Source organism: Microchirus variegatus (assembly GCF_963457635.1).
Source record: "Microchirus variegatus genome assembly, chromosome: 1".
Classification (NCBI taxonomy): Eukaryota; Metazoa; Chordata; class Actinopteri; order Pleuronectiformes; family Soleidae; genus Microchirus; species Microchirus variegatus.
In genome coordinates this window covers 28,028,801-28,040,169 of record NC_139802.1, presented here as the reverse complement: position 1 = coordinate 28,040,169, position 11,369 = coordinate 28,028,801, and the positions used below count along the sequence as shown (strand labels likewise).

The 11,369-nt window shown below is 38.7% G+C and overlaps 1 protein-coding gene across 1 annotated transcript; it reads right to left on the bottom strand.

Annotated features, from left to right (window-relative positions):
- Positions 1–8,360: 8,360 nt before the first annotated feature.
- Positions 8,361–10,945, bottom strand: LOC310924399 (glucagon-1-like; the record flags this gene model as incomplete). Its single annotated transcript, XM_083886121.1, has 4 exons — positions 8,361–8,508; positions 8,945–9,061; positions 9,815–9,970; positions 10,848–10,945. The coding sequence occupies 4 exons, from the start codon at positions 10,943–10,945 to the stop codon at positions 8,361–8,363; spliced, it is 519 nt and encodes a 172-aa protein (XP_083742247.1).
- Positions 10,946–11,369: the final 424 nt, after the last annotated feature.

Genomic DNA, 11,369 nt, shown 5'->3' with positions numbered 1-11,369 from the left:
TTCTTTGTTAAAATGTATTATGTCTTTAGCTCCAGTTGTAACTGGCTCATTGAATGTACTTAGTAAATGTTTGTACTTATAATATTGTTTGTCTTTAAATAAATGTACTCATGGCATAAAGAAAATTGTATGATTGAATTGTTCAGAAGAAAAAAAGTGTAGTTCAAGTTTTTATTTTTAAACACAACAATCCCTGCATTGCACTAAAGTACATCTAAACGCATGTTTCTCTCCAGAAAATGAGTGCCCGAAGGATTCTTCTTCTGAAAGGGGTTGGCCAGATCTTACTATTTTGTAGTACAGCTTGGAGGAAACAATTGTTGCATGACTCCATCTTCATCCTGGAACACAAAGCACAACAACTTCAACACAAACACCACTAAAGTGGTGACATGCTGCAACACAACATACTCACATGATGGTGCACAGTTGTCTCTTCAAGGAGCTGCTGGTTCTTCAGCCAAGTGGAGCATCAACAGATCCTGCAGAAGACACAACATAAGTCACTCTGACATGGGACAGTTTCTAAAGCAATTCAAGTTAAACATGGGAGATAAGAGTAAAAGATCAATGTCTTCCAAATTAGCAGTTTGTTGCATGAATGAGTCAAGGCTAGATACACATGGACCCTTGTTTAGCAGAACACCAATAAAGAGTAAGACACAATAAGTCTGCATTCCAACAAATTTGACCTTCTTCAGATGTTAGCCAACAATGTTAGCACAAGTACTAAAATAAGTCTTGTTAATTAGCAGCTTGTTGCATGAATGACTCAAAGCTAATCACCTTTTTGGATTGTGCTAACAGGAAGGACACAAGGATTATAAGTCACTCCAAGTTAGAGACAATTTCTAAAGCAGTTAAAGTTAGACTTTAAGCAATTTAAACCCAAATTAAGCAAGACTACAATTAAAAATGACATCTTCAGATGTTAGCCTACAGCATTAGCACTGTTCAAAGCTCAGTGTCTTCCAAATTAGCAGCTTTTTGGATTGTGGACAACAGGAACTACTGAGGTAGCGAGTGAAAAATAGACTGCAGACTGAATAAAGGCAAAGTGCCTGACCTAAAATAAACAACAAGTAACGTTTAAATGCCTTTGAGCAAATGTTTATTCAACACAACTGCAAACAGTTTCCATGACGCATACGAGAGGGTTCACTTCCTGCATGACTCCTTCAAACAGAGTCTGAAATAAAGACAAAAAGGTTCAAGCACATTTTGTCCAGGTCAATAAAGGAACCCAGTACATTACAATCTGTCCTCTGGCGCCATCTTGTGGTCAAACTGATTTACCTGCTTCTGTCAGATTGTTGTTCAAGCTTCCACTGCTGCAGGAAAAGTCAGCACATGGATCAGGAATCCTGAAGAAATACAAGTTTTAAACAAAAATACATTGCAAGAGGAGAATGTGAAATGTAAAACTGAGTTTTGCAGCTCATACCTCTGGCTGCAAGGACTTGAATAGATGGATTCTCTTAATCATTCTTTGGCACCTGAATGAGATCAAGAGAAAAAAAATGAATACAGAGGAAATGTAGCTTAACCTGTAATTAAAATTATTATTAAATGGTGATTTAATGCCGTTATGGAAATCCCATACATTTAAGTCACTATTCAAGGCAGCAGTGGATTAACACCCGTGTGCCATGACGTAAGAAACAATCATTTCTCAGTGGAAAACTGTGCAGGGAGTAAGTTTAAGATGCTAAAAGCCACATTAGCTTCCATTGCTGTGAGCAAATGGGAAATAGTCACCTGATGAAAGTCTGCTGCAGTGACTCAGGATGGAGCTTCTGAAACCTGTGAGAAAGTTAAAAACAAAGATAAAGGTTAGAGAACGTTATGACAGCAAACGTGATTAGAACAAAGGAAACACGCAGACAATGCTGTGGTTACCTGGAGCTACAGGTGAATGGTGGACCTTGTTTTTCACAGCCTTCAGTTTAACCAGGATTCTGAGCAAAGAGAAGACGTTAAAGGGATAGTTCGGAATTTTAAACATAAGACCTATGCTATATATATAGCACTATAATTCTGGCAGCGGAATCAGCTGCAGCTGCTGAGACAAATCCTTCAAATTGCAAGGTTGGTTTTATTTCAAACATTCCATCAACACAGATATGTACATCGATAGTCTGCCGTTACAATCGATTTGACTCGGGTGCACTGTGGAATCGGTAGGAGTGTTTTTAATGCCATGCTAACTTGTATCATTGACTTGCACTAGCCATAGCATCAGCGAACTCAGTAACTAGAAGAACTGAATGAAATTTCTTGAAAACGTCTCCAGACGTCTCCATCACACCGGCTGAGTTGGAAAATAGGTCTTATGTCCAAAATTCCGAACTATCACTTTAAAGACAAAGTTTAAGAACAAAGTATTACAATATAAACATATCATTCTCACCTGTGTGCAGTCCATCCCTTGTTCAGGTTCACTTGAACAGGAAGTGACGCCGAATCCGGTCAGAAGCTGAATAAAAAGAACCGGAAGTGAAGAGGCTGGATTGAGGCCGTGTGTCATGACGCCTTTCCTTCACCTGGTGAAGAATAATGCAAGTTCATGACAAAAACACACGTAAACAAAAGTAATTCCACTAGCTTTCTATCTAAAGTCATTTTCTACACATCTCCTTCGTGAGTCTTAGTGTTACCGCTGGAGTTTGGACTGGTTTGTCACGCTAACCGAACCTGTTAGGAGATGAACGTAATAAAAGTTGCGATTCTTTCACAAACGTCGAGGAGACGAATTGTTCAGCTTGATCCAACGGAGCCGGAACAAATCCTAGATACAAGATTTTTGGAAAGAAAGTCACAGCGGAAGTTGACAAAAGTTGCAGAAACCTGAACGGGTTTTGGTTTCTCACACTCACCGAGCAGACATCACGCCGGGTGGGTGAGCAGTATTTCAGTCGCAGAGTCTGTAAAGAGAAAAAACAAAGACACATTAAAATGTGAAGAGAATTAAAGACAAAGGGATCAGCTCAGTGTTTTTACTTCACCTTCAGTTCAGGCTCAGCTGCTCAGGTGATGCTTCACTGAGGCTCAGCAGAGAATGAAGCAGCTGAAGGAGTTGACTTATATACACACACACACACACACAGGTGTGGGTGGTTGGCCTAATCACCTGCTCATTTACGTCACCTGTGACACTTGGCCGCCTGGGGGGCGTGGCCTCCGCTCCACGTGACCTCACGTACTTCTCTTTTTAAACTAAAACTACTTCTACCGAGAAATGAGAGAGACACAAACACAAAGTCTCATTTAAACACCAATTACACATGGTTTTTAATTCAATTTAAATACATAAGCAGAATTGGGAAATTGTGATATTGTAAAATTACAACATAATGAAAGAAGAGCTCGTGTTTATTTCTTGATGAAAACAACTTTTTTTGGGGGGGGGGGGGGGGGGTGTAAAACGAGCAGGGTATGAACAAAAGAGATTTTAAGTTTCGTACAGGAGTGAACGTTCGTACAGTGACGGCAGTTTAAGAAGAAATGACCTTATGTACGCAACAACATTTACTTACATTTGTGTTTGAAAAAACATATATAAAGTAAAATCTTAGACATTTCATTACAGCAACAATAAGTTACAGTGAATTGAAAACACACGTTCATTTTGTACATTTCCTTATATGGCCAGGAGGTGGCAGTACAGGAGGTGGGGGTCACGCAGACCCCGCGTCCTGCAGCTCCTCTCTGATGTCCATGAAATGGAGGATCTTCCCGATGTCCTACAGGTGGAGAACGATCGTGGGTTCAAACGTTGGGAAAAGTGATGTAGAGACTACGTCCAAACATGGGCGCGAATGCTAGGGGGCCGAAACCACCGGAGATGACGACTTTCTTGGGTTAGGGTTTCTTTATTGATGCACCAAGCAGTGTAGGGTTTCAGGAGAAACATGTTCTGACTTGCATAGTAAGTCTTTAAAATCTACATTATTACGATACATTGGTTTCTTGCTCTACACTCTCTGCCTCTCAATTCTGGCCACCTCACACCATCCAGTTTACATGTTTCAGTCTTTACAAGACTGTATAGTTATTTGAGAGCAGAATAATTCTCACTCTGTGAATGCTGATATATTTCCATTGAATTAATACTAATGGAATGTGCTACTTCATAGGAAAGCTGAACTAAAGGCTTTGCAGTAAAAGTTAATGGTGTTCATTTGTTTTCTTGTCTTCTGGCAAACAACCTGACAGGAATAGTTTAATAAGATTAAGTTACCCTTCTCTATTTTTGCAGTATCCATACAAATTAAGGCACTCGAGCTTACATTTCGACACTGACATGCTTACAGAAGTTGCACCACATGTGGAGTTGCACTCATTGCAGTAGCATTCACAAGAAAACTAAATAGTTTGAATGATGGAAGAGCATTGTGAATCTGGTAAGGTGTATGAGTCATGTGTTGGGGATCATGGATATGCATGCAACATTTTGAAATCCATCATGTCCTAAAGACCTGAAAGTATAATCGGCCCAGATGTTAAGATCGAACTTTTGTGCTGCTCACTACTTTCACCAAATTTCATAAAGGAAATCTGTGGTTTTACATTGCAGTGTTGTTGATCCACTGCTGCCTGCATTATTAAGTTGACGTGTTATTTTGTGAGCTCAGTGTTCTTTTATTCAGATTAACCTCAGTAACACTTACCAAACAAGGCAGCAGTGCACCAGCAGCTCCTGTGTCGCTGCAAGCAAAAATCATTGGTTTTATCTTTTGATTTTGGTGAACAATTCACAAACTTCAGTTTTCATCTGTCATCATGTCACAAAATGCTGTCTGATAGCAAGGAAAAAGCTGTGATCGTATAAAGAAGATGTTGTAGATGTTGTTCAGTAAGCGTAGCTAGCTTACTGGCGTGGCTGACAGTCGCGAAACAGGTAGCTACGCTAATGCTAATTGAAAATTAAAAGATTGTGTTGTGCCGAATGAGGTTGCACAGTGTTTGTAATATGTTAGCCTTTACGTGCCTTATCATGCACTACCATAACTGAAACATCTTCTTCAGCTCCCACTAACGAAATGATACATAGTTATTTTCAGTTGACATGCTATATAATATGGACTTAAAAAGTCAAGCTCAAAAGACCTGAACCAAATCTCTTAAACCTTTTTCCTTAAAGGTGCATTATGTAATAAATCTAAACCAACTGGCCATAAAATCCTCCTAATATGTCACATAGACTCATGAATAATGTTCATATAACAAACTAAACTCACCAACAACAACAGTACAGCCAAAATATTTGCATTAAAAAAAATCTTTTGCAGACTGCAAATCATGTTTATGTTTTGAAATCATGTTTTGGCATGTGGCGCCACCTTAAGCCGTCTACCAATCATTGCAGTAGCCGAGCAACCTCGCTTTTGCCAGTTACGTCAGAAAACGAAACCTAAAAGACCTCTGCCTTTGGCCACATTCTTACATATGGCACCTTTAAAATATTAATTTGTAGTTTTTAACTTGTTTTAGATGCAAATTACATGTGACTAGTTTTTTGTATTTAATTAGTTATTAAAGGATTGTCAAATGTAGAAAGGGACAGGGACTTTCGAAACATCTACTTGTCACTTAAGGCTAGAGTGGAGGTTGGGGGCGCAGTCTTCTCTCACAACAGACAGGTATGCGTCCAGGAAGTCACTCCAAACCCATTCTTCCTGTGCGTATGAAAGAAGCCCCATGGCCCTGCCGTTTATAGTGACTCTGGGAGTGAAGGAGGCAAGTGTGTACATGTGAACGCCCAAATTCTGATGTGTGTGTAGGTCCTCAAACATTTACTTGCCCACTTGTACCAGAGAGATGACATGCTCTATCAACTACTGCCACAGGGTAACAAAAGCTTTGCTGTCACTGGTGAATGGATGGTAGACACATTCAGCAAAAGCCTGGACTAAGGTTGGTTGAATATTTAATATTAATCCCTTTCTAAATATCTCTTCGAGTATCTGGTTAAATCCTAAATTACAGATTGGTAAATTTCCCATTTATTGGAAGGTTTGGCGGGAGAATGGGGTGATCACATTGGGGGATCTGTATTGTGATGGTTCCTTAAAGTCTTCTGGGGGTCTGATGCGGCAGTTCAATATTCCTACATCTCACTTTTTTAGATACTTGCAACTTCGCCATATGTTGATGGGGTTTTTTGGGTCTGCTGCATCGGTTCCCCTAGACGCAGAATTTCTAGATAAAATTATTAAGGGGTTTGGAAAGGGGCATGAGGCAGCTACCTATTATTCTATGATGATTCAGACTCTGGGTGACGGGCCTATCTCAGCTCTCCGGACATGGGAAAGGGATTTGAACTTGACATTGAATGACAAAGACTGGAACGGAATTTGTAGAAGTGTTAAAGTAGTCTCAAGGGATGCAAGAGTACGTCTTATCCAATTCAAAATTATACATCGTTTTTATTGGACTCCGCCCAGATTATTTAGACTGGGATTATTAAACACATCAAACTGTTGGCGATGAGGAGGTGATTTAGTTCATGTTTTATGGTCATGTGATAAAGTCCAACAATACTGGATCAATAGGTATGATAATTTGTGTGAGATTACATATACAAATACCATTCAGCCCAAGGTTATTTATTTTGGGTGATCGATCAGTACTGACAGGACAGGATACACATATCAAAAGTTTTGTCCAAACCAGTATTATGATTGGTAGACAAAGGAAGACGGAGGGGGTCCCTTCCCTTCAAGAGTGGTGCTGTGGAGTTGGCTGGAGTTGCAGCAGGAAAAGCACAGAGTTGTTTGGTCACTATAAAAACATCTCAACACATCGAACTCACAATGTACAGATGAAGCTGCTAATTTTCTGACAAGTGATATTTAGTTTCTGTTTAATTTTTAGTTGTAAATTTAATTTATATTATAAAGCTTCTTAAATGTGAATATTTCCTGGTTTCTTTGCTCCATACGACAAATACATCATTAAAACTTAATCATTTTTAGTTTTTGGAAAAAAATAGACATCCAAGGACATCGTTATTTCCAGTTTCGAGAAACACTGATCAACATTTTCTGACATTTTATCGACCAAATGATTACTCAATTAATCGCGAAAATAATCGTCAGATTAATCGATTACGAAAACAATCATTAGTTGCATCCCTAAAATTATTATATTTGATAGTTTTGCACTCACACAGACACACATATGACGCTGCAGTGACAATTAAATATTATATTACTTTATCAACTTTTTTAATAATTTAAACCCTTATATTTGGGACTCTGGAGGCCCTATCAGTCTAAATTCCTGAAATTGTTGTCTCGCGGAGCTCCGCTTTGTTCGTAAAACGTTCTATTCTTGGCTCCACAGTGCAGCACAGAGTTCTCCACAAACTTCCAGCCTCAGAGGATTTATCTGTCCAGTGGATACATGATATATATGACGGCAATGTGACTGCTAGAGCCTGCAAATGATCACTTTTCCAAATGCTAACTGCTGTTAGCTCCCAGTAGCCTCTGTGGCTGATGTCATTTCCTGTCCCTTAAGTTTTGTTTAACTTTCTTTTAAAGTGGACCTAAAGAGATACTACTAAACAGAGCGTTCTGAACAGGGCTGTTTTGGCAGGGTGATTGAACTGCTGTGGTGCTTCATCCTTATGGTATTTTGACAAAAACATGTCACAGACATGGGAACCAGGGAACCAGTTTAACTTGGAGAAATAGGGTATAATATGTCCCCTTTAAGTATATTACTCTATACATTTAAAGCATTTATATATATATAGGTATAAGACAATGACATTCTCTTGAAGTAAATTATGTTCTAAAATCACACATCAACACAGATCAGGTCAGATCAGTGACCATGTCCACCTTTATGTTTGCAAACGAGTGTGATGCTGCAAACACACAATGAAAAAAAATCTTTATTTTGCAGAGCGGATCAATGACATATAATGAATATCAGCTACACTACTATGTGCTTTCTATTTGTCTACCTGAGATTTTGCCTTTTGTGTTCATGTTTTTCACCTTAAAAATATAGACAATAAATTAAATTAGTAGAAAATTCTCCTCTCTGGTGCACCATAAACATATAGAAGACTATTCTTTTGTATATTTGCATCACATGCAGTAATGAAGTAAAAAAAAAACCGTACAAATTGAAACAGTTCTGACATTATTATAACGTGCAAAGCTGTATGGCTTCATGTTCCTCCTGTAAATGGCTTTGCCTGCAGCACAGAGAGTTTTCTCGTCATGGGCGTCTCACTGGTCCACTTGTCGTTTCCTACTGCAAAAGAAAGCAAATCTCAATCACACGCAGCCTGATGAATTAAAAAACTGCTCCATGACATTTATCACTTTAGTCACAAGTCACTTTTACCTTTCCCCTGACGGTTTGGAGGTCATGACCCAGAGTAAATATTCCTTTGCAGCCATGGAGTCAAGCACCTTGTTTACATCACTGGTGAAGCTTCCATCTACATGCCTTCTGCTGAGTGCTTCACCCCACCTGTCCTTTTCAGATCTGAGTATGTACACAGGCACATAATATAAACACTGACCACTCAGGGCCAGCAACCCCACAGTGTGAAAACTACATTTTCTATGTGATTTTTTTTTTTGTGTCGCTGTGATCGTTCTCGTGATTGTTTTCCTGTGCGTTTTTCTGTCAGAAATAATCATCAATCACACACAGTGCCACATATCAATCAACGCGGTGCAACGAGTTCAGGTGATTTATTTGAGCACAACCACAAGGATCATCAGGAAACAAAGCAAAGGAACGGAGAAAAAAAAAAGAGTGTGAAGGAGCACATGAAGCAGTTGATTAGCTCTTTCCCTCTGACTCAGCATCTCTCTGTCTTTTCTCGTCATGGCGGAATCAGACACAGGCAGGCCATTAGGGGGTTTTGGTACTGTAGGAGGAGGAAGAGGAGGAGGAGGAAGGAGGGACAGCCTACTGTCTTCTGACTTGTCCAGACTTGAGCCTGGCAACAAAGTCTTTAATAGCCTGGTCCGTGAGGTAGGAGCTCACGTCACTGGTGAAGGTGCCGTCCGCGTGACGCTTTTCTGCAACGCTGAGAACAAACAGTGACAGAAACACTTTTATTTAACATAAGAGTTATAAATCTTGATTAGAATTCATGTCTCTTCAGCTGTAAAAACTTAAACTCTGACAGCTTTTCATTTCCATGTGTAAATTCAATGTATCACATGCGTTTAAAACACCATAAATGTTTTTAAATTCTTAACTAAGTATTCTCCATGTATAAAATCAATGTGCAGTTGTGACCTGCAGTTATATATTTTTTCCTATCATCACTATGACTACTGTCCAGGGTGTACCCCGCCTATCGCCCAATGTCAGGTGAGATAGGCACAGCACCCCCTGCGACCCTCTGGTGGAGGATAAAGCGGTAGATAATGGATGGATGGATGGATCACTATGACTCATTTTCTCAATTTTCTTTTGTTAACTATTTGTGCATCAAATTAACAGAAATATCTTCCAAAAACAGGTTATTACAGGGAAAAATCATTTATAATCTCATGACTAGCATAGTGTTTTTATAGTGTTTATTAGAATTAGCACCACCTCAACAACGTATTATAGTAAACTGTTGGTTATGCATTAGTATTAGTCTATAAAAATACTTTATTTTGTTTTATTTTATATTGTAGAGTATATTTTTTTGGACTTTTACTGCTTTTAAGTTAGAGAATGTATAGTAATATTGATTCTATATAGACATATTATCTGACATATATTATTAGTTAAGAGTCATTTGGTCTTATTCCTTTGAAAACATGATGAATAATTCCACACTGACCCACTCCTCTTGTTGTTCATCAGCCACCGAACAAAGTCCTGCGCTTTCCTGTCCTCCAGGTATTTGCTGTAGTCATTTGAGAATGTCCCCTCCGAGTGTCTCTTCATGTCTGACAGCTCCCGCGGCTCGTCCGCTAACGTGTCGTCTGCCTCAAAACTGCAGCGCAGAAAGGAGGGAGAAGAATATGAGAACAGCCTCATATAAATGTAATAATTCACTTTATTGTAATTTAACAGATGTAGCTGTAATAGTGTGTGTGACCATACATATATATTATTTTTTTTTGTTACAGAAAAGTTAAAAAAACTGAGTAGTAGTGTGTAGTCTCTTTTTTATGAATTTACTTTTAACTATTATTATACTATCTTATTCGCCATTTTCCCCATTTCATGTGCAAACTATTAATGAACAACCTAGATGAACAACTTAATAATCCAACTTGAATAACCCAAATAAATAAATCAAAAAAATCCAAATATATATTTATATAATAATATAAATAATAATAAAAGAATACTTTTTATAATTATATAAATGTGTCGTAATCCCAGGAGAATGTGAGTAAAAGCAGCCTGTCCGAAACTATTTCTATCAAGTTTTTAAACAGGAACTTAAAAACTTTTTATACTTTTTAAAGATGACAAATTTCGGCAGGACACAATTTGTGTGTAATATGTTGTTTCTGACATTTTTCTTTAAACTGCCATTTCTATAACATCTCATAGGTACACCTGACATTTCAAATAAATGTATGTTTAATATAAATCATTAAGCTTCATTTGCATGTTAATTCAAACGTATCCACATAAATCTTTAGTTAAGGATAAAGAGAAAATCTGATGTGACAACTCCCCAAATAACTCCAATGGGTCCTACAGTCAATGGAAATAACGGAATTAAAGGATAGAAAGTCCACAATCCATTTGTTTCCCTTTTAGATCCACTTTTTCCCTATTATTATCATTATTATTATTATTATTATTATAATATTATATCTACTATAAGCAGCAGAACCCGAGGTTGAGCTCTGTACCTTGTGCTGTCATCAGCCTCGTGCAGAAGAACCTGCCAGCTGCTCTGAACAAAGCCGAGGACCAGGAGGAAGCCAGCCAAGGAGTAGATGCTTTTCATGGTCATGACCTATGCCACAGAACAGCACAAAGCATGCATTTAAGGTTTTCTAAAAAGAAAAAAATGTGTGGCTTCACTTTTGCAACAAAATAAAACTCACCGTTTCTTCTTTCCTTCCAAAGAGCGGTGCAGGTATAGTTCCTCTGCTTGTCGCTGGTGTCAGTATCTAACACCCCCTCTACGTAGGCGATCTTATATACTGTAAGAGGTGAAGGAGGAGGATGAGTCTGCTCAGGTGGAGCAATTTTACAACTACCACATCCACCTGTTATTCTCAACCCATTAGACACGGGCATTGGCCCATTGGCCGAGTGAACAGCCAGATTTGTTCAGAGAGGCGCCGTTCATGCGTGATGCCAGCTGGTACTTAGGTGTTAAGATCAAACAACGGCATCTCATCCTGTCAAACAGAAAGTAGGCGAGA